The 25357-nt window shown below is 40.8% G+C and overlaps 1 protein-coding gene and 1 long non-coding RNA gene across 6 annotated transcripts; one reads left to right on the top strand and one right to left on the bottom strand.

The window, feature by feature from the left end:
* Positions 1–21: 21 nt before the first annotated feature.
* nek1 (NIMA-related kinase 1) lies at positions 22–24170 on the top strand. Of its 5 annotated transcripts, none has more exons than XM_085449772.1 (36): positions 22–170; positions 8339–8487; positions 8580–8676; positions 8794–8891; positions 8995–9078; positions 9175–9242; positions 9663–9749; positions 10221–10275; positions 10581–10781; positions 10884–10956; positions 11357–11475; positions 11719–11784; positions 12118–12177; positions 12257–12304; positions 12797–12877; positions 12971–13152; positions 13240–13359; positions 13443–13545; positions 13882–13968; positions 14437–14520; positions 14627–14704; positions 15408–15503; positions 15606–15806; positions 15903–15956; positions 16054–16294; positions 17572–17697; positions 17852–18028; positions 18554–18727; positions 18827–18932; positions 19082–19158; positions 19253–19464; positions 19995–20152; positions 20426–20781; positions 21013–21146; positions 22178–22310; positions 23374–24170. In XM_085449772.1, the coding sequence occupies exons 2-36, from the start codon at positions 8371–8373 to the stop codon at positions 23385–23387; spliced, it is 4167 nt and encodes a 1388-aa protein (XP_085305898.1). In that variant the 5' UTR covers positions 22–170; positions 8339–8370; the 3' UTR covers positions 23388–24170. The 5 variants fall into 5 exon arrangements, with proteins under 5 accessions (XP_085305898.1, XP_085305897.1, XP_085305894.1 ...); XM_085449771.1 differs by lacking the exon at positions 22–170 and adding an exon at positions 7916–7973 and having other exon boundaries at positions 15699–15806; XM_085449768.1 differs by lacking the exon at positions 22–170 and adding an exon at positions 7916–7973.
* Positions 3450–5159, bottom strand: LOC146680268 (uncharacterized). The gene is made up of 2 exons (XR_014918066.1): positions 4757–5159; positions 3450–4546 (listed from the first exon to the last, which is right to left on the bottom strand). It is a non-coding gene; the product is annotated as an uncharacterized LOC146680268 (long non-coding RNA).
* Positions 24171–25357: the final 1187 nt, after the last annotated feature.

The raw sequence follows: 25357 nt of genomic DNA, 5'->3' as shown, positions 1-25357 counted from the left end.
TAGTTTTTGAGTTTTTCTTCTAAATTACTTCTGGATATCTCATAATATCAGCCTCAGCCCAGAAGATTACAAAACCAGCCGCCAAATACGGAGTGCCTTTAACTGTGAGGAAGGTCCCAGATGGAGCCAGAAAGCCTGCAGACAAGAAACCAGCTGGAAAACACAAACCGGTTAGTAGGCTGTTATTGTTGATGACAAGCTGGTATGACCGAGGATAAGGGGCGAGATTGTATCTCATTTTGCGTTTCACAGGTGAGAATTTGTTAGAAAATTACAAAGTACTTTCCTAGTCAGTGCTCGTCTTCCCATTGTGTTCCCCCCCTAATAGTTAACACTTAAACAAATCCTCAATCTGCTGAGTTTATATCTGTATTGCAGTTAAGGTGGTGTTTAAATTGACAAAACTTTTTTTTTTGTTTCACAATTTTGCTATGTTGTATGAATTGAGAGTACAATCTGTGGTCAACAGGGTTGCCAGCATGATTCAGCAGTTTGTTGCCGGTATGGACTCGTGTGGTCGGTTCTGGCAAATGGTGAAGAGATGCTGGAAGCAGTTCCTTCCTGTATTTACAAATGCAGGAAATAAACTTACAAGGAACAGCTTCCAGCATCTCTTCACCATTGGATGGAGTCCAGCTGGAAGTAACAGACGTGAAGAAGAGGAAGCAACCATCTTTCAGTGGGAATGGTGGCTTATGGCCATTCAGGGTGAGTACATAGAATACAACACATGTCTTGTTTCTGTTTGAATTGCTTCAGGCATTTCATGTTAAATACAGTGTCCACAATACAAAATACAGACAACTAAATCGAAACAACACTTGGGTGCAATAAAACCTTAGCACTTTGCAAAATCCACCCCTTCTTAGAGCATATGAGGAAGTTTTTGATTATTTTACCTTTTTAGGTGAGGTATTTGAAAGGAAACCACCTACAACAAATATTTTTGGAAGATTATTTCTTTTATCCTCTGTCATCTCTACCAGATCTTGCTTGTTTAGACTGATAGATAGGATGTAATTTGATTTTCATTGTGATTTCTGGTAAAACATTAATTTTATTACATGACCGAAAACTTCTAACACTAAAATATTAAATAGTTATATTACATACTTGTATTTAAAATATGGTAAAATTTATGATTCAATTGTATTAGCACATCTGAGAATTAAGTAAATGGTAAATGGCCTGTATTTGTATAGCGCTTTACTAAAGCAGTCATCCACACATTCACACACTGGTGATGGCAGCTACATTGTAGCCACAGCCACACTGACAGAGGCGAGGCTACCGGACACTGGCGCCACCGGGCCCTCTGACCACCACCAGTAGGCAACGGGTGAAGTGTCTCGCCCAAGGACACAACGACCGAGAGTGTCCGAGCCGGGGCTCGAACCGGCAACCTTCCGATTACAAGACGAACTCCCAACTCTTGAGCCACGATCACCCCCAGTGTTTTTGCAGTGTTTAAGATAGAATAACACAATTTGAAACTTGTCTCCCTTTGAGACAAAGGTCATTTGTTAATTAGATGCACTGCCTAACTACAAGAACCTTCAGGTATTACATTGACTATAACGAAACCTCCTGTATATTAGTGTCCTAGAGTAATCGAGTGGTGCAATGACAACACCCACGCAAATGTGACATCACTAGAAAGCCAGTGTACTCTTGCAAGGACAGAATGAATAACTTCTTAAAAAAAAATACACATTGCATAAACAGTCCTTGACATATAGGTCTGACTCGGAGGACAAAATTAATTTCCTGTCTTAGCAGGGCAGGATTGCTTTGAGTAATTTTATTTTTTTTTTTATAATACAATGCTTTGCAATAATTGTTTTGCCTAACAACCTGTTTTTGACTCCAAAATAGTCATTAACGCAACTGTTCTACTATGCAGTCAGTGTAACTGATTATAAATCTACACATTGCACACCTTATTTAACACTTGTATGTATTTTAACAGAGCGAGAGGTGGACCACACATTTGAAGAGCTCCTCGTCTTTATAACTGGGGCTGACTTACTTCCACCACTGGGGTTCCCACAGTCCTGCAACATAGACTTCTACGATCAGGAGTCAGGGATGCGGCGTATCCCGTACACATCAACGTGCAGCTTATCCCTGTATCTCCCAAGAGGTGTTGCAGATGAAGATCAATTCAAAGATCTTATGAATGATGCCTTAAAAGGATCCCTGGGATTTGGAAAGGTGTAGCTGCATACATGAACTGATGCTGGGAAGCTGTGGTTAAAACCTGTGGGCTTTTGGGATGAAGTTCTTATTGTAAATGTTCTTAAAGGGGATTGCTCCTGGCACTCAGGCTTCTTAAAGATTTTACATTTTAAAGGTGTTTTTACAAATGACTGTTCATTGTGTATATAGTTATATTTATAGTCCAGTTAAGACAACTAGGGTATTCATGCATCAAGCTATGCAAAATAAGTGGTGTTCAGAAAGTTTCCAGGAAATAGTTCAAATGACAATTCATCTAGAAATATTCTTTTGAAAGATTGTTGTTTATGTTCAATTATAGTACACTGCATAGAGTGGTTTTTGTTTTTTTAATTTATTTTCAAGATGTACAAGAGATGCCAGACAAACTTTGAACTAAAAGACACTGACTTTTGTAAAATGAAATATTGTAATGTCAGTTCTCATGGTGTCTTGTCTATTTAAAAATTAAATTTAAGGCTTACCTGTTACTGTCAAATACTGGTATTGGGTTCCATTGACGAGGGCTATGTAGTACAATTATGTGCTTAAGTCAAGGTAAAAGGTTAAATGAATTTACCCTCATTGTTCTCAAACCAAGAACTGAAGAATCAATCTCAACTCAGAATTAAAAGTTACGAATTAATTTTACTGGTTTCGAGAACAAAGCAGTTTTAACAAACTGACTTTAAGCTCTCGTTAACTCTGAGATTGGCACCTGGCCTTTCACTATAACCTGGTTAAAAATCAATTATGTAATTGTGGTAGAATTATGTAAGAGGCTGTAAAGCTTTTTTGTAAAAAAAAAAAAAAGAATCACATCAAGATAATGAACACTGGTATTAAAATTATATTTTATACATAAGGCAATAACTGTAATTACCAAAGTAAAGAAAATGATTTGTTAGACTCAGTTTGTTGGTGAACGATGCTTAAAAAGTGTGTAGCAATTTGGACAGTATATCCAGTGATTGCTTTGCTTTTTCTATGGTCACGGCTTACCTACTTTATTACAGTCATTTGGCTGTACGTGAAAATATATTTAGCTAAAGTTCCTTCTGCTTGTTTAGGTTTATCTCTGTTATAGGTTCATTCAGCCCAACCTCAGGAAACTTGTCTGCTTGCCTACTGTCATCTCTACAAGCCTAAAAACAAACAATTTTAAAAGAGGCTATACACATGACATTTTTTCTACTTAATTTACTCGTGTGTGCCATACAGAGGGAAATATCTCAATCAGAATCGCATTTATTGGAAAAGTATATGCGCAAACACATACAAGGAATTTGGTTCCATTTGAGGGCGTCTTTCAAGCACAAAAAAGTAAAACACAATCCATATATGTGTATGGACATACATAAATACACACGCACACAGGTGTATAAACTAACAATATAATACACAATCTAATTCTTTTACACAGAAATTACAGGATTACAGAAGTTGATACCAAAGAGTGCAGTTGCAGTCTAGCAGTGTGACAGTTTAACCACTTAGGAGGGAGATGGCGGGGGAAAGAATTTTGATCAAAGTTAATGTCTCCACTTATTTCGAAAAGAAAAAAAGAGCATACTGTCATTTACTTGCTTTTATTATTTATTTATATGCCCTCCGCGGACCATCTCTGCACTGCGTGGGTGATTAGTGGCTCCCTGCACAGTAAGGGCTGCACACAGGGACAAGACGCACTCGGTTACGATCGGATCTTCCCTGGGCAGGGGGAGGTGATGAACTGTATGCCACTTTTTCATTGGCATACATTAAGTACAATGTTTTATTGCCTACGGTGGGGCAGGTCACATACTGGGTGAAGGTGGGCAGTGTGGAGTCCAGCGAGACATGATTAAAGTCCCCTGATATTAGAAGAAGAGCTCTCGGAGATTGCGTTTGCAGTCTGCGGACCACAGAGAGTCACAGGCTACCTCCACGGATGCTAACGGCTAATAGCGCAATGTCTGTGTTGCAGAGTTGTTCTTTCACAGCGATGTGCCCAGAGATACCACAACCGTCTTTAACAAACACTGCCAGCCCCCCTCCTTTCCTCTCACCGCTGTCTCTCGTCTTGTCCGCCCGCAGCAGCTGGAAGCCGGGCAGCCTACTCACAGAGGGAGTACCGGGCAGTGCCGGGATACTGCCACTGTGACCGGGTTAGCGTCATTAGCTCCTCAATCATATCAGGGAGCGATCTCACATTTAAAGTGATTACAGGAAGGAGAGATGGTGTGTGAGGTGTCCTCGGGAGACATCACCCCCGTTTCTTCCCTCACTGGGGATGTAGGGTCTGTCTGCCGGTAGCGCAGCTGCAGGGCGCAGCGCTAACAGCTGATCCCTAATGTAAACAAAGGAGCCATGCGCCGAGTGTCCAAACACGGGTGAAAAAAGTGGAGACAAAAGAAGAGAAAAGTCAACATAACTAGCACGAAGCGGTAATGCAAGATGGCAGGATCTGATTGCTAAAACATAAGTTAAAGGTTAAGAGAAGTAAAGAGGAAAATAAGAAAGAAGCTCAGAAATGAGCAGAGCTAGCTCTGCTCATTACCTGTTAGCTGCCATAACAGGTAACACAGTTAAGGTTTCAGAAAAAGTATTCTGTCGTTTGTTTGCTCGATCATGCCTTAAACACATCAAAATGCATAGTGGGATTATAATACAAGTGAATACTGTGACAAGCACTGGTACTGAATAGGCAATCACTTAGCAGCAAGGTGAATCGGTGATGCATTAGTGTGGTCTGCACTTCCTCTTCTTTGATTGGGTGAAATGAGTTGAAAGTAATTGGATGAGGGAACCATGGGGAGTGCCCTGCATAATTTCAATAAAACGCCGTTTTAAACGCCATTACAGCTGGCAGAGAACGCCGTAAAAAACGCCGTTCAAAGATGCATAAAAACGGCGTTTTGTGCCGAGTAGCGTAAAAAACGGCGTTTCCGTCTGTCTTTGAACGCCGCTTTTTACGTCACTCGGATGGTGCGTTCAGGGCGCCATCTGAGCGGCGGAAAAAGCGGCGTTTGTCGGAACAGAACGCCGTTTTTTTCGGCGTTTTGAATAATTAAACGGCGTTTTTTACGCCATTTCTTAACCAAACGGGTTAGGAAAGTGGCGAATTTTGGCACTAATGGCTTGCCATACATATCTGCTTCCGAATTTTCGCGGGACCCGCAATCGCGCGTCATCGCGCCTTTCCATTGACTTTACATGTAAACCTGACGCTCTATTCGCGTCCATCGCGTTCGGTGTGAACACACCGTAAGAGCCATTTCGTTCGCGAACGACCCATCACTAGTTATTATTGCACATTAATTATTATTGCACCTTGTTATAAATATAAATATTATTGTTATCGTTTTAAACATTGTTACCTCCCCCCTAAAAAGTCCAGGGAGGTATCCAGTCAGGTCAGCTATTTACACTGATCAGGGCTATTGCCCTGTTGTAAAAGCTGTCCTTGAGTATATTTGTTCGGGACCTCAGCAGCCTGAACCTCCTGCCAGACGGCAGCAGCTTAAACACCCGGTGTCCTGGGTGTGTGCAGTGCCGTAGGATGCTGCGTGCCCTCTTGAGACAGCGAGTGCTGTACAGGTCCTTCAGAGAGGGAAGAGGATGTCCAATGATTTTTTGGGCCATGTTGATGACCCTCTGGAGTGCCTTTCTGTGTGCTGTGGTGCAGCTGTAGAACCACACACCGATGCAGTACGTCAGCACACTTTCAATGGAGCAGCGGTAGAAGACGGTCAGCAGCTCCTTCTTCAGGTCCATTTTTCTGAGGATTCTCAGAAAGTGGAGACGCTGTTGGGCCTTCTTTAAGACCGCAGAGGTGTTAGAGCTCCATTGGAGGTCTGTGTCTATGTGCACACCCAGAAACTTGAAACTGGAGACCCTTTCCACGCACTCCCCGTTGATGCTGACAGGCTGCAGCTCGGACTTCCTCCTTCTGAAGTCAACTACCAGTTCTTTTGTTTTGGTGGTATTGAGGTCCAGGTTGTTGTCTGCACACCAATCTGACAGCCTCTGAACTTCAGCTCTGTATGCAGTCTCATCTCCCCCTGAGATGAGCCCCACCACGGTGGTATCATCTGCAAACTTGATGACTGTGTTGTCTGGGTGGGAACTAACACAGTCATGTGTGTACAGAGTGTACAGTAGGGGACTCAGTACACAGCCTTGTGGAGAGCCGATGTTGAGGCTGAGGGCTGAGGAAAGATGAGGCCCCACTCTAACTCTCTGTACACGGTCTGAGAGGAAGTCTCTGATCCAGTGGCAGGTGGTGGAAGGAAGTCCAATTTCCAGCAGTTTAACTATTAGTCATTATAACAGGTGTTAGAGCAACTGGTCGGTAGTCGTTGAGGCTGCTAATGTTAGTACGCTTTGGCAGTGGGACAATTGTGGCTGACTTTAGGCACGGCGGGATGCAGGACTGGGACAGTGAAGTGTTGAAGATCTTAGTGAAGACCCCAGCCAGCTGGTCTGCACAATCTTTTAGGACCTTTGCGGTTACCCCATCTGGTCCGGTGGCCTTCCTGGGGTTCACTGCCCTCAGTGTGCGCCTCACCTCATATTCCTGCACTATGAGGCTTGGGCTGCTGCTGTCCGATGTTTTTGCTGCTGCTGCCTCTGGTCCCTTCACCTCAAAGCGTGCGAAGAAGTGGTTCAGCTCCTCCGCAAGCTCCGCGTTACCCTCAGTCAACGTGGTATTGCCAGGTTTGTAGTTGGTTAAGTGCTGAACTCCCTGCCATACCTGTCGTGAGTTTTTGGTGCTGAAGTGGTCTTCGATCCTTCTCTTGTACGCTGCCTTGGCCTCTCTGATGCCTCTTTTCAACTCAGATCTGGCTGCACTGTACTGCATACCATCACCGGATCTAAAAGCGGTGTCACGTTGCTTCAGCAGGACCTGGACCTCTTTAGTCATCCAGGGTTTCTGGTTGGAATACACCCGGAGACGTTTGTCCACAGTGACACTGTTGACACAGAAGTTAATATATGAGAGCACTGATGTTGTGTGCTCTTCAAGGTCCTGATGTTCGAACACGCTCCAGTCCGTGTTTTCAAAACAGTCCTGCAGCTGATGTGATGCACCTTCTGGCCAGGGGGCTCTTCTCCTAATGGGAGTGTATGCAGGGATCAACAGCATGGACATGTGGTCTGACAAACCTAGATGTGGTAGAGGGGTTGCTCTGTAGCCTTTTTGGATGTTGCTGCAGGCTTTATCCAATGTGTTTTCCCCCCTCGTTGCACATTTAATATGCTGTTCAAATCTGGGGAATACTGACCTTAAATCAGCATGGTTGAAGTCCCCAGCTATAATGTGCACTGCGTTTGGATGGGAGTTCTGCTGGTTGCTTATTGTCTTGTGCAGCTCCTCCATGGCAGAGTTAGGTATTAGGAGGATAGTGTGTTACTAAATTTAGCGAAGCTCTGTGGTTTAGATACATAATATGAAAATACTAAATGAAGTACCTAAAAAATAAATACATTTTAACTAAATTAATCGCCAAACGTTACACGTTCTCCATGCTTCTCAGTTGGTTTGCGGTTGCTATGGAAAATGTCCACAGCAACGGTGTCATTGGGGGCGGAGACTGGTAAGCGTCATCCACAATAAAAGATGATGGACAGTCGTGTCCACCAATTAATGTTCGGTCTTGGTACATCTGACCAATGAAAACGTACAAAAAATGTAGCCGTAGTTAGATAGAGAGTGCGGGGATAGTATCAAGTACCCAAACCTCTATGAGAAAGGCAGCGAGAAAAGACTAATGGTAAGGCACACAGAAACGTATACGGCTACACAGTGAGCCGGTGATATTATATCAGTTAGAGTTTTGTACATTCACAAGGTAAATATTTTATGAAGCTCCCATCTTCTTCTAGCTTCTAAGTAACGGGAACGCTAGCTGTTTTGCTACCAGCTGTGTTGTGTCTTGCATCTCAGCATCACAGTCCGTCTCTTTCTGTCTGACAGCGGTCCACAATGGAGCTAACATTACATTTCCCGGACGACGCACAATTGTCATTATTAAGACTACCAAATGTTTGCCTTTTATAAAGCTTCTGTCACGGAACCCTCGATTAAAGCCTAGTTACACCGAGCAATAGCATTAGCATGTTCTTGATGTCTTTGTAGATCCAGCATGTGGAGCCAGTCATTCCAATAACATGGACAAGTACGAAAAGGTGAAGAAAATTGGGGAAGGTTCATTTGGAAAGGCTATCCTGGTCAAATCCAAAGATCATGGACACCAATATGTCATTAAGGAGATTGGCATATCTGGAGTAAGCTTCTGTGCATATTTTTTACACAAGCTTGGCATGTTCTTTTCAGCGTGCGCTTCATCTCGTTACTCTCCTCTTCATTACTTTGACAGATGTCCAGCAAAGAGAGGCAGGAATCTCGGAAGGAAGTTGCTGTTCTTGCCAACATGAGTCATCCAAACATCGTCCAGTATAAGGAATCTTTTGAAGGTATTAATGCCATTCAAATAGCTCATCTGTTTATGTGAAGAAACTATTATCAAATGTGCACTGTGTGATAACTACATACTATAAGTTTTTTTTATTTTATTTGTATTTTTTTCCCAGAGGGTGGCTGCCTGTATATTGTGATGGACTACTGCGAGGGTGGAGACCTATTCAAAAAGATCAACTCTCAGAAAGGGGTACTGTTCTCAGAAGCGCAAGTAAGCCAGCAACTACTCAAGGCAGTCACTGTGCAAACAGTATACAGATATTTGGTTAAACTGATCACAATACATATGGTTTACTGTAGTCTCCCTTTTTGAGATCCTAGATTGGTTTGTGCAGATCTGCCTAGCGCTCAAGCATGTGCACGATCGAAAAATTCTCCACAGAGACATAAAATCACAGGTATTGTTTCATAAATCACAAGATTCCCTTTAAGTGATAAGTTGTTTGTTTGCATGTATTGGATTATTTACATGTGTTCTCATAATGCTTGTGTAGAACATCTTTTTGACAAAAGATGGAACAGTTCAGCTTGGAGACTTTGGAATTGCAAGGGTGCTGAACAGGTATGCACACTGTTGTCTAAATAGCCCTGCAGTTTTTCATTAAGCATAGATTCCAGACTAAAAGTTGAAGAACACTTTGCATTTCTGGTAATAAGACATTCTGTTTTACTATATTTAAAAAATATTATAGTTTATTTTGTTGAAGTTTGTTATTTGTACACTTTTTAACTGTTCTTACACAGAAATATATTTTGGTTAAATCAAATATGTCTGATCTTATAATGTATTACGTGTTTTATGTATTTATACATTATGTTCTGAGGTTCTTAGGTGCATTTATTATTGATGTTGATTTTTTCCCTTTTTTACAGCTGTTTTTGCTTTGATTTATGTCATTGTTTGTATTTTTGCACATTAGACAGTGCTTATTTGAAATATTGAAGCTTTAATATTAAAATGTGCTATTTTTCTGTTTTTCAGCACTGTAGAACTGGCAAGAACATGCATAGGAACACCATATTACCTGTCACCAGAGATCTGTGAAAATAAACCATACAATAACAAAAGGTACTTGGACTTCTGGAATATCTTACATTGGTGTCTAGTTGTCAAGCAAATTCAATAGTAATCAATGGGACAAGGTGTCTCCCCACTGAATCTTGAGTCTGCAGGATTAGGTGGTGGCTACAGTGTAATGTAAGGAGATCACCTCGCCTTTTTATTGAGTAAACTTGCTCGCTTACATCTACAGCAGGAAGCTGGTATTGATTTTTCTCCTTAACTATTTTAAGTGTACATGCAATTTAACCCACTTTAGTTACAATGAGTGAAGTAAATTTAGCTCAGTCTAAATGATCTGGAGTTTTCTTGTCAATAAAGTCTTATTTTCATCTCAGTTTATAAAAGGAAAGTAAAGGGCATGCACTTGACTGTTGATACCTTATTGAATGAATAATAAACTTAACCCAGAACTTATCCCTGCCCACCCATTTGTATGTTCTCGCCTCTCATTTTCCTTGCTTTTCCTTCCTGCTGCAGTGATATTTGGGCCCTAGGGTGTGTTCTGTATGAAATGTGCACTCTTAAGCATGCAGTAAGTATTCTGTGTGAGCTGTTTAATTATAATTATACAGTATTTTAAGGTGTTTTATGCAGCATTTACTGTTCTCTCACATACTAATTTTGATCTCTTCCCTGTATATTCTATATGTATAACTGTAGTTAGATAATGTACTGTTAGATAATACACTGAAATTAATTTCCAGTATATTAATTCCTAATTTAATCTGTAATCCAGTACAGTCCCCACATTAAGAATCCCTATATAGTTCAACTGTCTTCAGTAATTTCTATGCAGTGGTTACAGCTGTGTGAGCCTTTGCATTTGTTTATTCTCAGTTTGAGGCTGGCAACATGAAGAACTTGGTTCTTAAGATAATTCGTGGGTCGTACCCTCCTGTGTCTTGTCACTACTCCCAAGAACTGCGATCTCTCCTTGCACAGCTGTTTAAACGCGACCCTCGAGAGCGACCCTCAGTCAACAGCATACTGGACAAACCTTTCCTCTCCTGCAGGATTGAGAAGTTTCTCACACCACAGGTAGACTCTGCAGCTGATTGTTAATTCTTTGGGTTTTTTTTGTTTTGTTTTTTTGTTTTTTGCAAAAAGTAGATTGCTCATTAAATTTCTTACTCATTTCAGATCATTGCTCAGGAATTTCGCCATACTTTTCTTCACAAGCAGCCTAAATCGGGTGTGGCACAGGTGCCATCAGGTGAGCAAACTCGTCATGAAGAAGACTACAAGGGGTCTGTCTTCTACAGCTTGTTTGTAGATTCTAGAACTAATCAGCCACCAAGTCGGGCACATATTCATGGCATTAAAGAGGACCTCAACACCTTAAATCAAAACTGATAAATGAAGTATGCTGGACTTTTGCATCTTTTGTACAATAATCTGCTCATTTCTTTTTGATTTTTATTATGATGTGAAAATACACTGTTTAGTGTGTGTGTGTGTGTGTGTGTGTGTGTGTGTGTGTGTGTGTGTGTGTGTGTGTGTGTGTGTGTGTGTGGGTGGTGCGGTGCGGTGCGCACATTGGCTGACTAAAATACAAATTTTGTTAGTTTTTGAGTTTTTCTTCTAAATTACTTCTGGATATCTCATAATATCAGCCTCAGCCCAGAAGATTACAAAACCAGCCGCCAAATACGGAGTGCCTTTAACTGTGAGGAAGGTCCCAGATGGAGCCAGAAAGCCTGCAGACAAGAAACCAGCTGGAAAACACAAACCGGTTAGTAGGCTGTTATTGTTGATGACAAGCTGGTATGACCGATCTTTAGTCATGACGTTTGTTTTGTTTTTGTTTGGTTTTTTTTAGGGGGGGGTTGCCTTCTTATGCCAGATGCTGTATTTGTTGTCAATGCTTCTTCCATTTGTGTGTGTGTGTGTGTGTGTGTGAGTGAGTGAGTGAGTGTTTATTGGTACATCATGTTATGTTGGCTACCTCTGAAGCCCAGTGTCATATGTTGCTCAGGCCCTTCTCCCAGCAACCCCCCAGAGAAGAGTGAGTCAAGTGGAAGAAGAGAGGAAAAAACACGAGGTACACTGAGAGCGCCATATTATATTCTCTAATAGGCTCCCCTTTTTTTTTTTTTTTTTTTCCTCTCTCGCCATTCACTTACACGTGAAGTTCCTTTCTTATTAGCATTTTCAATTTTGCTCCCTCTCATTGCGCTTGCTTCCCCATCTTCACCTGTTGTCCGCTCCCGGCACATTCGGAGTGCTCTGCCTGATATAGCTTTCTCTTTTAACCAAACTTTTCCTCCTCGCCCACCTGACCTCTGACAGAGCAGTCCTGCTGGCTCTTTCCCTTGAGGCGGGTTTCTTTAAGATGTCTATTTTGGGGTTTGAATGGTTTTGTCTCATTCTATAGGATGGAATCAGAAAGAAGAGGATGGAGATGATCGAGAAAGAAAGGAAACAGAGAGAGCAGGTGAGCATACTGTTTAGTTTCTATATCTCCATGCAAAAAGTTTTTATACCTTTCGAACTAAAGTCTTTCTTTCTTTCAGATGTTCATGTTGAAAGCGGAGCAGATGAAGAGATATGAAAAGGAAAAGGTGGGTGATTAACTGAGCTTGGGTGTGTGGTTTTTATTTATTTTTTATTTCATTAGTGAAGGAAAGGGGATCCTTTTTAGGACAAAGTTTAAAAAAAAAAGTATTAAATATAAATTTTAATCAAGTAAAATTCTTACAAAAAGTATTAATTCAGTTCAGTTTCACTCTATATTCGTCCCATGGCCTAGAACACAGTTTGAGAACACTGAATGTATAGAAATTTATGGCTATGGCCACCATGACCCTAACTTTTTGTGTACTATAGTTTTAAGCTTCCTAAATGTTGGCAACATTTTCATATGAAGGAAATGATAAACTAACACATGAGTTGTCAAAGCACAGCCTACAGGTCAGTGGCAGCAGTAGAGGGGGGATTTAGTCTGGATATTTTCTTTATCTTCTGCTAGGTGATTGATCTGAGCTCCACAGTGCATTTGTAGTTCACACACTCTGTACAGCTAAACCTAAATCTGAACCTTTGATCTCTTACAGATCAATCGAATAAACCAAGCGAGAGAACAAGGCTGGAAGCATGTCTTGAGTTCTAGTGGAGGTAGCAGCCCAGAGAGAAAGGTAATGTATATATTTTTTGTTTTTGTCATATAAAGAGTTATGTCAGGATGCCCTCAGCGAGGGTTGCGACATTGTTTTGTTCTCCATACTCAGTGTTTTGTAGGAGGTGGAAAGAGAGGTGCACATGTTGCTGCTGTTCAGGGTTCTACTCTAGCTCCTCTCCCAGGTAAAAGCTCTTATGAACACTACCATGCAATCCTCGACCAAATGGCTAGACCGACGCCTAAAGATGTCAGCAGGGAGAGCTCCTCAGCTGGGCCTTGCAGTCCCATTCGGTAAGGTTATTTTATTTATTTATTTTTGGCTGTTTATGTGTGTTAAGTAGTATTTGTAATGACATTGCCTATTTATGTACTGACTAGTGTACCAGCTGCTGCAGGCACAGTGCTTCCTAACAGCCCTGCTCGACGACTCGACCCTGACTTAATCAAGAGAGAACTCCACAGGCTGCAGCATGTTTCCAAACAAGCCCATATTAGCAGGTCAGCTAGTCACATAGCTGTGTTGTTGTTCTCAACGGTGTAAAAGTTGAGTACGAATATTTATTACTGTGTTCTTTTCACAGGCAGCGCGGTCAAATGGCAGTTGGGCGAGCCTTTCAAGTTGAGGAGTTTTTGCAGCGGAGGAGGGAAGCTATGCTCAACAAAGCCCGTGCTGAAGGACAGCTGGTACATATTATAACTACTAATAAGTATATAGCCCCCATCATGAAAATACTGCATGATAACCTGTTACTATACTGGTGAAATTTATATGAACAGAAATAAAAACTGATATTGATATTTAGTAAGAAACGTTTTCATTCTAACAGCTTAATTAAGCTCTATTTCTGGTCTCAAGATTGAATCAATTATAGACCTGTGACTGCAAATCACACTGAGAATCAAACGACTGCCTGCGAATGTTTTTATCCTTTTCTATTATTTTTGTCTTACACATAATCTTGTGGCAGCTAGCTGTTAGGGCCCGTGTCCTAAAGTGTGGTTAAATTAAATGGTAAACAGGGTACTCGGCAAAACCTGGCAGCAATCTATGGAGGCCGGGCTGGTGTTGTTCGGTGCAGGAGGTCTAAACCCAACAAAGAGGAGGAGGTAGGAGGCAAAGGCCTGAACGCCCAGCCTCACACTTCACCTTACTCACAGCACGTCTGGCTTGGCACGTTTCACACGTCTGCACAAAGCTCCCTTTGACCCGCCCACAGTTCAACCCAGCAGCTCTAACTCATTGCCACTCCTTGTGCAATGTGTGGTGTTCCATTATCCCAGTTATGGCTGCTGTCTCATTTCAAATAACCACCCGAGTTTTGAGTTTGGTCATAAATGTTTTGCTCTGAATTGAATACATCTTCATTGCTGATTGTAAATTTGTGTTGTCTTTTGTTTTGTTTTGTTTTTTGTTATTTTATCTAAATGGCTGATGCCTTTGTGTATAACATTTTTTTTTATGTACAAGTCCCAACAAAGCATGTTTTGTTTTTTGTATGTCTGCTAATATCAGTACTGTACTCTCTGCTTTGTGTGTGTTCATTCAGTATGTAACATTTCTGTATTTGTTGTCAGGAGTACTTGGCAAGGCTCAGACAGATCCGCTTGCAGAACTTCAATGAGCGCCAGCAGATCAAAGCTCGACTCAGAGGAGAGAAGGTACATCATTCCACCTCTTCACAGGGTGCCAATAATGAAGGTGGTTTTCAGTTTTTGCTGACATTTTTGTCTCCTGGGTGTTGATGTTGCTTCCTGTGTATTTCAGTATGATAGCGATGGTTCTGACAGCCAGGAGTCCAGTGAGGAGGTCGAGCTCAGGAGAAAGAAGATAGAGGCTTTAAAAGTGAGTCTAGAAGAAGCAAAAAACAATTGCATTTTCCAATATCCGATGTTTATTTGATAACCTTATTTGCAGAGACGTTAACAATGATTAAAATGACAGCAAGAGGAAGATGATGTAATCCTCTTCCTTTTCTGCTTTGCCTGTAACTTGTTGCTGTAAAGAGGCTTAAAAAGTCATGGCTGTCGTTTTGTCCTGAAACAGCACCGGAAAATATAATTGGATTTTGTACAGCCCTATATTTAGTAATCATATTTTGATCATTGCTACAGCCCCTAAAATCCACGGCTCAGAGTAACCAAACACGTGAGATTTCACAAAACTTCCACAGATCAAAACATGCTTTATTAAGCAAAAATAGTGACTAACCCTAAACCTTCGAAACAACCACCCAGTGGGTCACCGGTATCAATGTTTTCTCCTGGACTAATGTTTAGAAACAAAACTACTTCAAGCAAAATATGAAAACGGGACCATCGGTAATTCCCAAGTCAACTTATAATAAACAAAACTGCAAAAGACAAAGGTCTGTACTGGTGGAGGAGAGATGACCCTCTCGATTAGTGTGCATGCAGTTTAGCCTTCCCAGCCAATTGTAACTGGAGAAAAAAGGGAGAAGAGAGGTTAATATAATAAAAAATAATAATAGACAGAAATAATGTGTAACATTTATCAAAGCGTGTCATTGTTTTGTTCCGTTTTGCAGGCACAAGCTAATGCCCGTGCAGCTCTTCTGAAAGAGCAGCTAGAGAAGAAGAGGAGAGAAGCATATGAGAGAGAAAAAAGGGCATGGGAGGACCATGTAAGCATTTGTTTTTGGTTCATCCCGGTCTTGTCTTAGTGTGACCTTACTGGTGCATTAGTTAAAGTATAAGCTAACTTTGCATATTGACTGTTATGGAAGCTTGCAGCACGAGGGGTCAAAGGTGGCATGGCGGGAGCAAATATAGTGGCCTCAGAAGCAGTATCGTCTACCTCTGATAGTCCTCTTCCACAGCCAGGCCCCTCTCAGCCAGAACCAGCTGCCAAAACTCCAGCCCTGCCTACACCCAAACCCTCCACCCCAGCTATATCCATGACTGCTGCCCTAAAGAACGTTGGAGCAGTCAGTATATAATTGATGTATAACACTATCTCTCACAGTACTTTGGGATATTTATTTATTAGCTACATGAATTTGGCTTTTTTTTTTTTTTTACAGATGACGCCACTAAAGGAGAGCTTGCCTGAACCAGAGTCTGCAACCATGATCCAGGTGAGGTGATTAGTTGTTAAAATTTATGAAATCAAATAACAACGTCATTCATTCTAATGAAAAAAAATACTGTTATGCAATCACTTCTCTGTAACAGAGTGAGAAGAAGCAGATTCTGCGCAGACTTAACCAGAACCTTAAAGCTCAAAGCCCAGTGGAGGAGGTGGAGGAGTCTCCTTCGGCCCCAGCAGAATCAAGTCCTGCTCCAACCCAAAACCAGTCTGATACAGACAAGCGCCCCTCTTCCAATGAAGACCGGAAGAAGTGGGAAGCAGCAGAGCTACCTGTACTTCCCGTGGCTCAGCAAACTTTAGAGGAAACGTGTGCCACAGCAAGCAGTGAGTTGAGTCTAACTAGAGATGAATTAAGAGGATTACAGTATGTTTTGTTTTGTTTTGTTTTTTTTGTGGTGTGCCATGCCCTGACAAACAGAGAGAAGTCTCACAACTTGCAGCGAACTTCATAAAACGACTGGGCAGTTTTTTGAAAGCCCCGATTTGGACATAGGGTAACTGAGCCAAAGCTTAAGAACTGCATGTATAGAATCACCAGTCAAATGTGATTGACAGCCAAAAAAAGGTTTGTTTTCCTCCCAAAAAGAAAGTTTATAAAACTCTTTACCCACAAACGTTTAATACACATATACAAACTCTAAAGCTTCATTAAAGGCTCAGTCTTCTTAAAAAAAGCAGTAAATGCACATAGTTGAAAATGTGGTGGACATCTGACCACCAACTGTCATCTTTGCTATTTAGTGAGTGTGTTTATCATTTCATCTTTTAAATTTTAACCAAATAAAACAAATGAAATTGGCCTTTTTAGCCTGTATGAATAAAAGTTAACACCTGTCTGAAACCATGATGTCAAGCTAGAAATCGTGGCATAAACAGACTGTGACCTAAATTTTGACAGAAGCATTACGCAAGTTACAGTTGGCCTACAACCACATTTAAAATCAAAATAAAGGATTTCTGTCTAAAGCAGGTTAGATTACTATAACAATGACTTCATAAGTCAAAAATTCAATGAGACAGCTGCAGCTCATGCAACATGCTAACACTAAAAAAATTGGATTACTTTAAAATCCTTGTACTGCTTTACAAAGCACCAAATGGACCTACTTAGATTTCACATTTATTCATACTTCATGAAACATCCAGACTTTTAAGGCAATTAGGACCAGGTTTACTCTCTATTACTGGAATCACAACAAAATAACAAATGCAGCTTTCAGTGTTTCAGCTCCTCAGTTCTAGAGCAAATGTCTTGAACACTTGATGTCAGCTAAAACTGCTGCTCCGTTTAAGTCATTGCTAAACTTTACTGTTTGAGGGGCCTACCAATAAAATCACACCTGTAACCTCCTAACCTTTGATTTGCTTTAATCTCATCTTTTGTTTGTTTGAGATTATGCTCCTTGCTACATTTCCCATTATCATCATGTTGTGTTTTTCATATAGTTTATTTCTGCAAATAAGTGCCTTGTATCGAAACAGATCAATTGAAATATATTTGTTTTGACATTATAATTCTTCAGTTGATTTCTATTCAGGATCTGTTGGTTTCTCTACTAAAGGGCAGGTTTGCCAAATTTCCCCTTCTGTTATCTCATTAGCCACTTCAGCATCTCCAGATGGTAGGCCGTCCTCTGGTGGTGACAGGAAGAAGTGGGAGGCAGGAGTTCCACTTGTCCTTTCTGCAGCTCAGCAAACTCTAGAGGATACATCCCTCATGACCATTGGTAAGTCCTTTCCCGCTGAGTCAGAACAAGCACACAGCTTTGCATATAACTGCTCTCTGAGTATTACACTCTCTCTCTGTCTCTTTCCATTTCTGTTTTTGGTTTGTTTGTTTGTTTGTTTGTTTGTTGTTTTGTTTTTATTTTTTTGTCTCAGAGCAAACAGCGGGCGAAGTTATACAGATGGCTGTGCTACAGGAAGATGCTCCCAGGAAGATGTGGGGAGCAAGTCCAGACTCTCAGGTGCTGAAGGTACTTAAGGAGGCAGAACTTCAGCCACTCACCCAGCCACTGGAGACTCTCACCATATGTGAGGACGAGTCTTCTAGTCCTGGTTAGTCTTACTTACAGTTTCTCACCTCATGATGATTTTTATTTATTTTTTTTATGTGTGTCAACATGAAACAAATTCAGTTAGCTTCTGGGCTCATGTCATGTCTTTGGGATTTTTTTTTTTCTCCCCTGACTCTGAGTTAATGTGGTCACAGGAACAGCAACAGGTCATGTTACACTATTAAAAGGCATTTTTTGTTTTTTTTAATATTTCTAACAATTTGACTAAATTAGGCCAAAAACTTTGCTTGGTACTGCAGGAATAGTTTTGATGTGAAATTTAGAGAATATTTCCCTGTATTTGTCCCAAAGTTGCAGATTTATTTATTTATTTATTTATTTATTTATGAGAAACTACATAAATAGTGAGTTAAGGTAGAAAAGTACTGCAAGAGCATGTCTGGATTTACTTCAACACATGGAGAGATGAAGAGTCCTTTAATGTTTACATTTTTCTTATTTGGTCCTGCTTTAAATAATATGCGCTTGTCATGTACTATTATTATTGTCTCTTGGTTTCTTTCAGTTAAATTAAACCAGATGACAGCAGAAGCTGGCATTGTGAAGATGCCTAAAGAAGTGTTACCCCCTGTAGTGGCTGAGAGTCCTACAGCTACAGATGTGGCCTCACATCAAGAAATCTCCATGGCTGCTGCAATAGAGAGCCCAACACTGCCAACCAGCGTTACTGAGACTCAGGGTTAGTACCTGATATTGATCCAATCTTTTGCTGTTTATTTAAATTTTTATTTTTGTTGTTTTTCCCCAGCTAAGTCCAGTGATGCTTAAATTCCTTTAGATCCAGCAGACTTGGAGTCGGTGTTTTTAGAGGAAACCCCTAAACAGGCCTCACATCCTCCAAACAGTGTGCAGCAGGCTTGGGAGCAGGAAGGCCAACAGCAAATGTGAGTGTTAAATGAAATCCAAAATTTGCATTTTTCATACCAAAATGAAAATTGAGCTTTTTGTTATTATGATTTAAAACTCCTTTAAATAAATAAATGCACAAAGGCAACATGCATGTCTGTGAAGCTAAGCTGGATTTCTTCTACAGGCCAGCAGAGGGCGATATAAGACCAACAGGCAACAAAGAGGCTGAGCAGAGTGCAGACAAAGCTCCTGAGCCATCAGGTGAGATCAATGTGTAGTGAGCCAAGATTACTTTTTTCAGGGTAAGTATTATCTTAATTAAACCTGCCCCCATTTTTCCTCTCTACTGGTTTAGCTCAGCATGAGGAGCCCCTATTTATGAAACTGTGTTCCCCGGCCCACCGACGCACTGCCGCCCTCGCTATCCTCTCAGCCCAGTCCTCCATGGATGAATCATCCTCCTCTCTGGCCTCTCGCTCACGCTCTGTCTCACCTCTACGCTCCAAACACCAGAATGCACTCCTCATTGGTCTTTCTACAGGCATGTTTGATGCCAACAACCCCAAGGTGATTACTAGCAGAATATAACACTTTTTTGTGTGTGTGCACGGACATTGTGTTACATAATAAAGGGAAGCTCCAAAGTTAATTATCTTAAGTATTAAACCCAGGACATTGTTAGCTGTAAGAGTGATCAGGTGTTTCAGGACATTTATCTCTTCTCCCTGGTGTGATGTAGAGGCTTGTGCAGTATTTTGGGTAGGATTTCAGTCTTCTTTATTAATGAGAAGGCTGAAATGAATCCATTAATCTCCCAGTCTGAACCTCCGCTGAGTCTTATATTACAGGACGAGCATCCATCAACCATTATCTTTCACGACCTTCATCAGGGACAATGAGATCTGCAGAGCTCAACATTTTTAATATGCATATAAAAATGGCTACATAGAATAGGATCTTGTCACAGAGTCATGTCCTATTCTGGCCCCTTCTTTGCATATTAAGCCGTTGTTTATTGTGCCATATGAATTCCACTTGGAGTTGTGTTAGTCAAACACTCAGAATATTCTGTCACTGTGTTTGGTTTATGCCCGCAGATGCTGCGGACATGCTCTCTACCAGACCTGAGTCGACTCTTCAGCTCTCAGCAGGACGTTACAGTGACTGGCGAGGCTAACGTTGCTCCAGACAACAACCTGGAAATTGAGGACCTGGATGAGGCAGGAAAAGATGATGACCAGTCTGAGACAGAGGAGTAAGAAAAGCACGAAATCTAAAAACATCCTAAGACATTTTCTGGCCCAGCTGTTCATGATTATGAGTAGTATTTTTAAGACAAAGTTAGGTTAGGTTCTAATTTTTCCATAGGCGTAATCAGAAATAACAATGACCTGTATCTGTAAACTATATAAAGACAGGTAGTTGTTACAATGACAACTATTGCAAGCAGCTTTATATTTAAGGTAATGACCCTACAATATTAGAGAGAAAACTATTGTTTTCTAAGAAACCTTGTTCTGTTTCTTAGTGCTTATGAAGATGAAGATCTGCGTGACATCAGGGCATCCATGGAGAGACTGCTGCAAGAGGAGGTTGGAGCTGGCGACTTTAATGGAAACCCTTCTGAGAGCGGAGACCAGGAGCTTTTCAACAGGATCGCAGCTGAAATCGATCAGGACAACAATCAGATGGCGGTAGACGATGATGACGATGAAGATGAGGATGAAGAAGAGGAAGATGATGAAGGCGATGAGGAGGAAGAAGAGGAGGAGGAATGCTCAAATGGAAGTCCTGCTGATGAGGAGGCAGGGGAATTGCTTACCAATGGTGTGGGAGAGGAGAACCAAAGTAATAACAGGCAGCTCAATGAAGAATGGCATTCGGGTAAGGACAGAACATCACAGAGACTCAGACGTTTCGGTCTATTTTACTCAGGTTGCTTTAAAACATTACCTAACTCTAGTTTTTACATTTAGCTTGTTTTATGTTTGAAACTGCTTAAGACCTTAGAATATTAATTAAAGATTATATTTATATTCCTTCAGCACCTTCATAGTTTTCGAGACCAAAAGTTTGAGATTTTTATGTGAAGTGATTGGTTCTGCTCCACAACAGATGGCAGCGGAGAAGAGCAGGGCGGAGAGATGGAGCATCATGACAGCATCTTCAGCCGTCTGGAAGAGCTTCGGTTCAACCTGGAGCAGCAGATGGGTTTTGAGAAGTTCATTGAGGCCTACAATAAGATTAAGGTATGAAATATTCATTATTTCTCTTTGAAATCTGGAGTTTGTTCATATAACTTCACAGTTAAAGTGACAATACAAGTCAAAATCAAATTTACTTTTTTTTTTTTCCCTCTGGACCGCTGTGCTATATCTGGAGTGTTTTTAGCATGAGGTGCCCAGTTTTGGACATTTCAGCTGTAGAGATGTCTGCTTTAATACTGCAGCTCAGCTTATAGGGGGTGTCATTAAGGTTTGTATCTTTTGCATAGTGATGCTGTTGGCATGTGTAGTTCTTTAGAAGGAAAATAGCTTGTGAGTAAAACCGCTTAGAGCAAGATTTGAAGATTATGTTTATGACAAAGTGCATCTTCTCCAGTGTGGACAGCCGACTAAGCAGCTACTTTTGTAGGGAGTTGGGGGAGGTGCGTATATTACATATTCTCTAGCTGGTCTGCCCAAGGTCTCCCGGTGTGAAAAACACCTCACCTAAGGAGGAGCGAGATGCTCAAACCTTTGCAGCAGACTCATTTCGGCTCTACTTTTCCTGCATCCAAGTGAAAGACCAGACATAGTCTCCCTCCATCAATTGTCACGTTCACATTTTGCATGCCTGAGTGATCCAAGGAGCTTTGTTGTTGGGAGAAATTTGCCCCAATAATGTAACTATAGAACATAGCTGGTAGTGTCTCCCAAGGAAAAATTGGAAAAATGTATGGCCACAATAAGTAATATTCAGAAACGACACGATTCAAGAAACCTCATCTAAATCAGGGGCTTTGAGGCCCCACCCTGGAGCCAGCCAAGGGGAATCTCAGACTCTATGGGATAAGGTTCAGCCCAAGTGATCCGCATGGGCCCAGCATCCACTGGAGGAACCATTGGTGTCGTATTGGTGGATTGGACTGCAGTCAAGGGTGGTGGTTCAGTCTCTCTCTGCATTAACTGATTCTCCAAAATAATGCAGTCATATTTAAAACATATACATCTGTGCTGTCCTTTTAAGCGTTACATCAAACGACTGATAGAAGAGACTTGTTGTTGTTTTGATGCTCAAGGCCATACATGAAGATGAGGATGAGAATATTGACCTGGGCTCCAGTTTGGTCCTAAGCATTCTGGGAACTGAGCACCAGCATCTGTATCCCAACATCCTTCATCTAGTGATGGCAGATGGCGCTTATCAAGAAGGTGAGTGACAGTTTTATCATATTATCATTTTCAGTGTCTCTGATTTAAATAAATAACATTTAAAATGATATTCTTTAATGTTATTACATGACACACAATAAAAGAGTTCAAATTAGTTTTTCACTTGGACCTGGTTCATTTTATTTATTTATTTTTTCTTTCATATAATTTTTAATTTTCACACCGTTTTCCTTCTGAGCCACAAACATCCGAGCAGGTTTCTTGTCATTGTTCTCGTCAGCGACAGCATCAGCGCCGTGTCAAAATTCTGTCCTCTTTTCTCACGTTGTTGCTCAGTCTCTTCACCAAGTCGTGAAGAGACTGAGCAGATGTGAAAGACACCCTTAACTCTGTTTTCTTTGTCGTGTTCTGTGCTCAGCGTGTCGTCGGACTTGGGGGGCCACAGCAGAAATAGAAAGCAGTTAATCCCTCAGGATGGGAGCAGGCTTCAGATATATTTTCTAATTGAACATCTTTGTTTGATAGTTTGTTCGTTTTCTATTTTTACTGTCTTCTGAAGTAGAGATGGATGATGCAAATGTCAGATATCTCCCCTGAGGGCTCGTCTCAAGATCTGTTATCTTATGGCTTACATCCACGCAGTGGTGGATATAATTATATATTTTTGAAGCAGCAATCAGAGAGCAAACTGTTGTAAGGCAGCATAGTCTATTAATTGTGCCAAAATCTCAAGTTCTTCTTTTTTTTCCCCCTCCCTTTGGCTCTTCTTGCCAAAAAGGGCAAATATTCTTACTATTGTCATCTCATACTGCGTTTAAAACTTTGGGAGGGGCAGCATATTAAAAACAGTTTAAAAAGAGAGAAGCTTGATAAGCTTGTTTTAGACAGTAGATAAACTGATGAGCTGCAACAGATCCAAATATGAGACCAGTACAGATTGGCAGATGGCTGCCAGTGACCTGGTGAGGTTAAATGTTTGGTTCTGTTGTTCATTATAACAATGCTGTCATTGTCTCTCGCCTCCTCTGTTGTTTACTTTTAGGAGTAATGGTCCAACTGCTTTGTTGAATTGTCGTGATTTTCTTTGTTGTCTTTCTTTTAGATAACGATGAGTAATGTTTCGTGCAATGGAGCTGCTGGCAGCTTTGACAATCTGCTAGCAATCTGATGTCTTCCTGTGACACACACGATCGGCAGAAGGATCTATGCATGAAGTGTCCCAGCCTCACATCTAACAGTGTTTCAGGCACACTTGCATGATGTATAACTAATACACTCAAGACTGTACTTCATACTTTGACTATCAGCACCTGACACTCTTTTCTAACCAGTGTTCTTTCAAAAGTGCATTATGGAAAAAGACATGTGTTGTTGTTAACCAAAGTTTACTGCAAAATCAAGTAAATGTTTCGTCCACATCTGTGAGTGAAAGACGCACATGGGTTGTCACGATTAAAAGCATAGACTTTGTTGTGTTTAACATTGTTGTTGGTTCAGTTGGACTCTTTGGTGGGTGAAGATCTGGTCCTCTCAGGTGCTCTCTTTCTGTCCCATCCTCAACCACAGCTTCAGAACTGGTGAGGATTTTATTCAAAACCAGTTCAGCCTCTTTTTCTTGTGATTGTTGTCACCAAATAAGAAGTTAAATAATATCTAAGGCATTTTCCATGTTTCGTACTGCTTGGATTAAATTAAGCAAAGTTAAACATTTTTGTGAGTGAGACTGTTGTATATGTTGCCAAGGAACTGTAGCAAGACTGTGGTTGGTGTGACGAGTGGAGCAGGTCAGAGTTGTACTGATGATATAACTTGTCATATCGACGCTAACAGTAAATCATTTTTGTTTCTAAATTTAAATACTGCAGAACTTTATATGAAATAAAAACCTTTTTTAAAGAAGTTGAAGAGTTATTCTATTTCTTCCCACAAAGAAGGGTTTAGACAGCAGACATCAAGGCTTGTGATTTAACTGCCTTACAATTTATTTTTTTATTTTAAAGGTTGAGTTAGGTTGTTTTAAACAAACAAATTAACACATAATTTTTTGAAATCTGGTAAAAACGACTTCTTCGAAATTTGGTGACATCTTTGACCACAAGGTGGCAGCATTTTAGCAAAAGGTTCCACCCAACCAACATAGATTAGATTCTTTGTTAGAAATTATCTATTGCTACCCCAAAAGACAACTTTTAATTCATGCTTTCCACAAACTAAGTTGGCTAATTATGGTTATAAAATGTTACATGACCTCATTTTAACTTCAGTTGTTATCTCTGCTACAAAATACTCATCTTGGATGTAACATCATAGCTTTTTGTTTCTTTATATTTTGTTAGTAGTTTTAATTAATTCAAACTGCTGTAAAAAGCTTTCAAAATATTCCTGAAGGCAGTTTTTGTAATTATGTTGTGCAGGTAGGCCTTTGCCTTTTGCCAGGTTACAGTTGTTAATAAGAATGACTGACTCACTGCACCATCTCCTGGTACAGATTGGTATTATATGAAAGTACAGCCTGGCCCTGGCTTCATTTAAGTTAGTTTCTCTTCAGTGCAGTACATGGATGTTTTGTGAGACTTGGTACATTTAGGTTTTAAACAAATCGGTGTACAACAAGTAACTCACAGCCCCCAACATTTTACATTATTTTTTTAAATTTAATGTGTCTTTATTTTTTCCTAAAACCATCTTTAGATTAGAAATGTGGTTGTGGAAAGAGAATCATTCTATTTTTCACAGGTTATTGGATGACTGTGCCACTGGTGAGGACACGAGGCTATTTTCAGCTACAACCTGTTTCAACGGACAACTAACACTTCCCGTCAGCTAGCAAGATTTATTTGAAGTCGTGATCCCTGTGGAATAATATAACACGAGGCAGTGTTCTAAGACCACATCTCATTTACCATGACAGGAGACTTCGGTATGTGTCCTACAGTATGGGTTGGAGTATACTTGAGTAGCTGACCTACAGTGCCATCCTTTCATTAAGAAAAAAATGGTCTCATACGATTTCCCCAGTAGTTCTAGGTCCCTATGTTTTTATTTGTCTGTAGTTAACATATCTTAGGTTTGAACTCGTCAGGACA

This window comes from Copadichromis virginalis, linkage group LG23, assembly GCF_057382275.1.
Source record: "Copadichromis virginalis isolate Kocher_CV1m ecotype Utaka linkage group LG23, C_Virginalis_male_GT1.1, whole genome shotgun sequence".
NCBI classification, from domain to species: Eukaryota; Metazoa; Chordata; class Actinopteri; order Cichliformes; family Cichlidae; genus Copadichromis; species Copadichromis virginalis.
Note: the sequence above shows the minus strand (reverse complement) of the source record. Positions and strands in the feature narration are given on the sequence as shown.

Bases quoted from the DNA above. Each gene is read 5' to 3' on its own strand.
- nek1 (XM_085449772.1), top strand. From the start codon at position 8,371: ATGGACAAGTACGAAAAGGTGAAGAAAATTGGGGAAGGTTCATTTGGA. The intron at 15,504-15,605 runs GTAAGCATTTGT...CTGTTATGGAAG, and splicing joins AAAGGGCATGGGAGGACCAT to CTTGCAGCACGAGGGGTCAA. The intron at 15,807-15,902 runs GTCAGTATATAA...TTTTTTTTACAG, and splicing joins CCCTAAAGAACGTTGGAGCA to ATGACGCCACTAAAGGAGAG.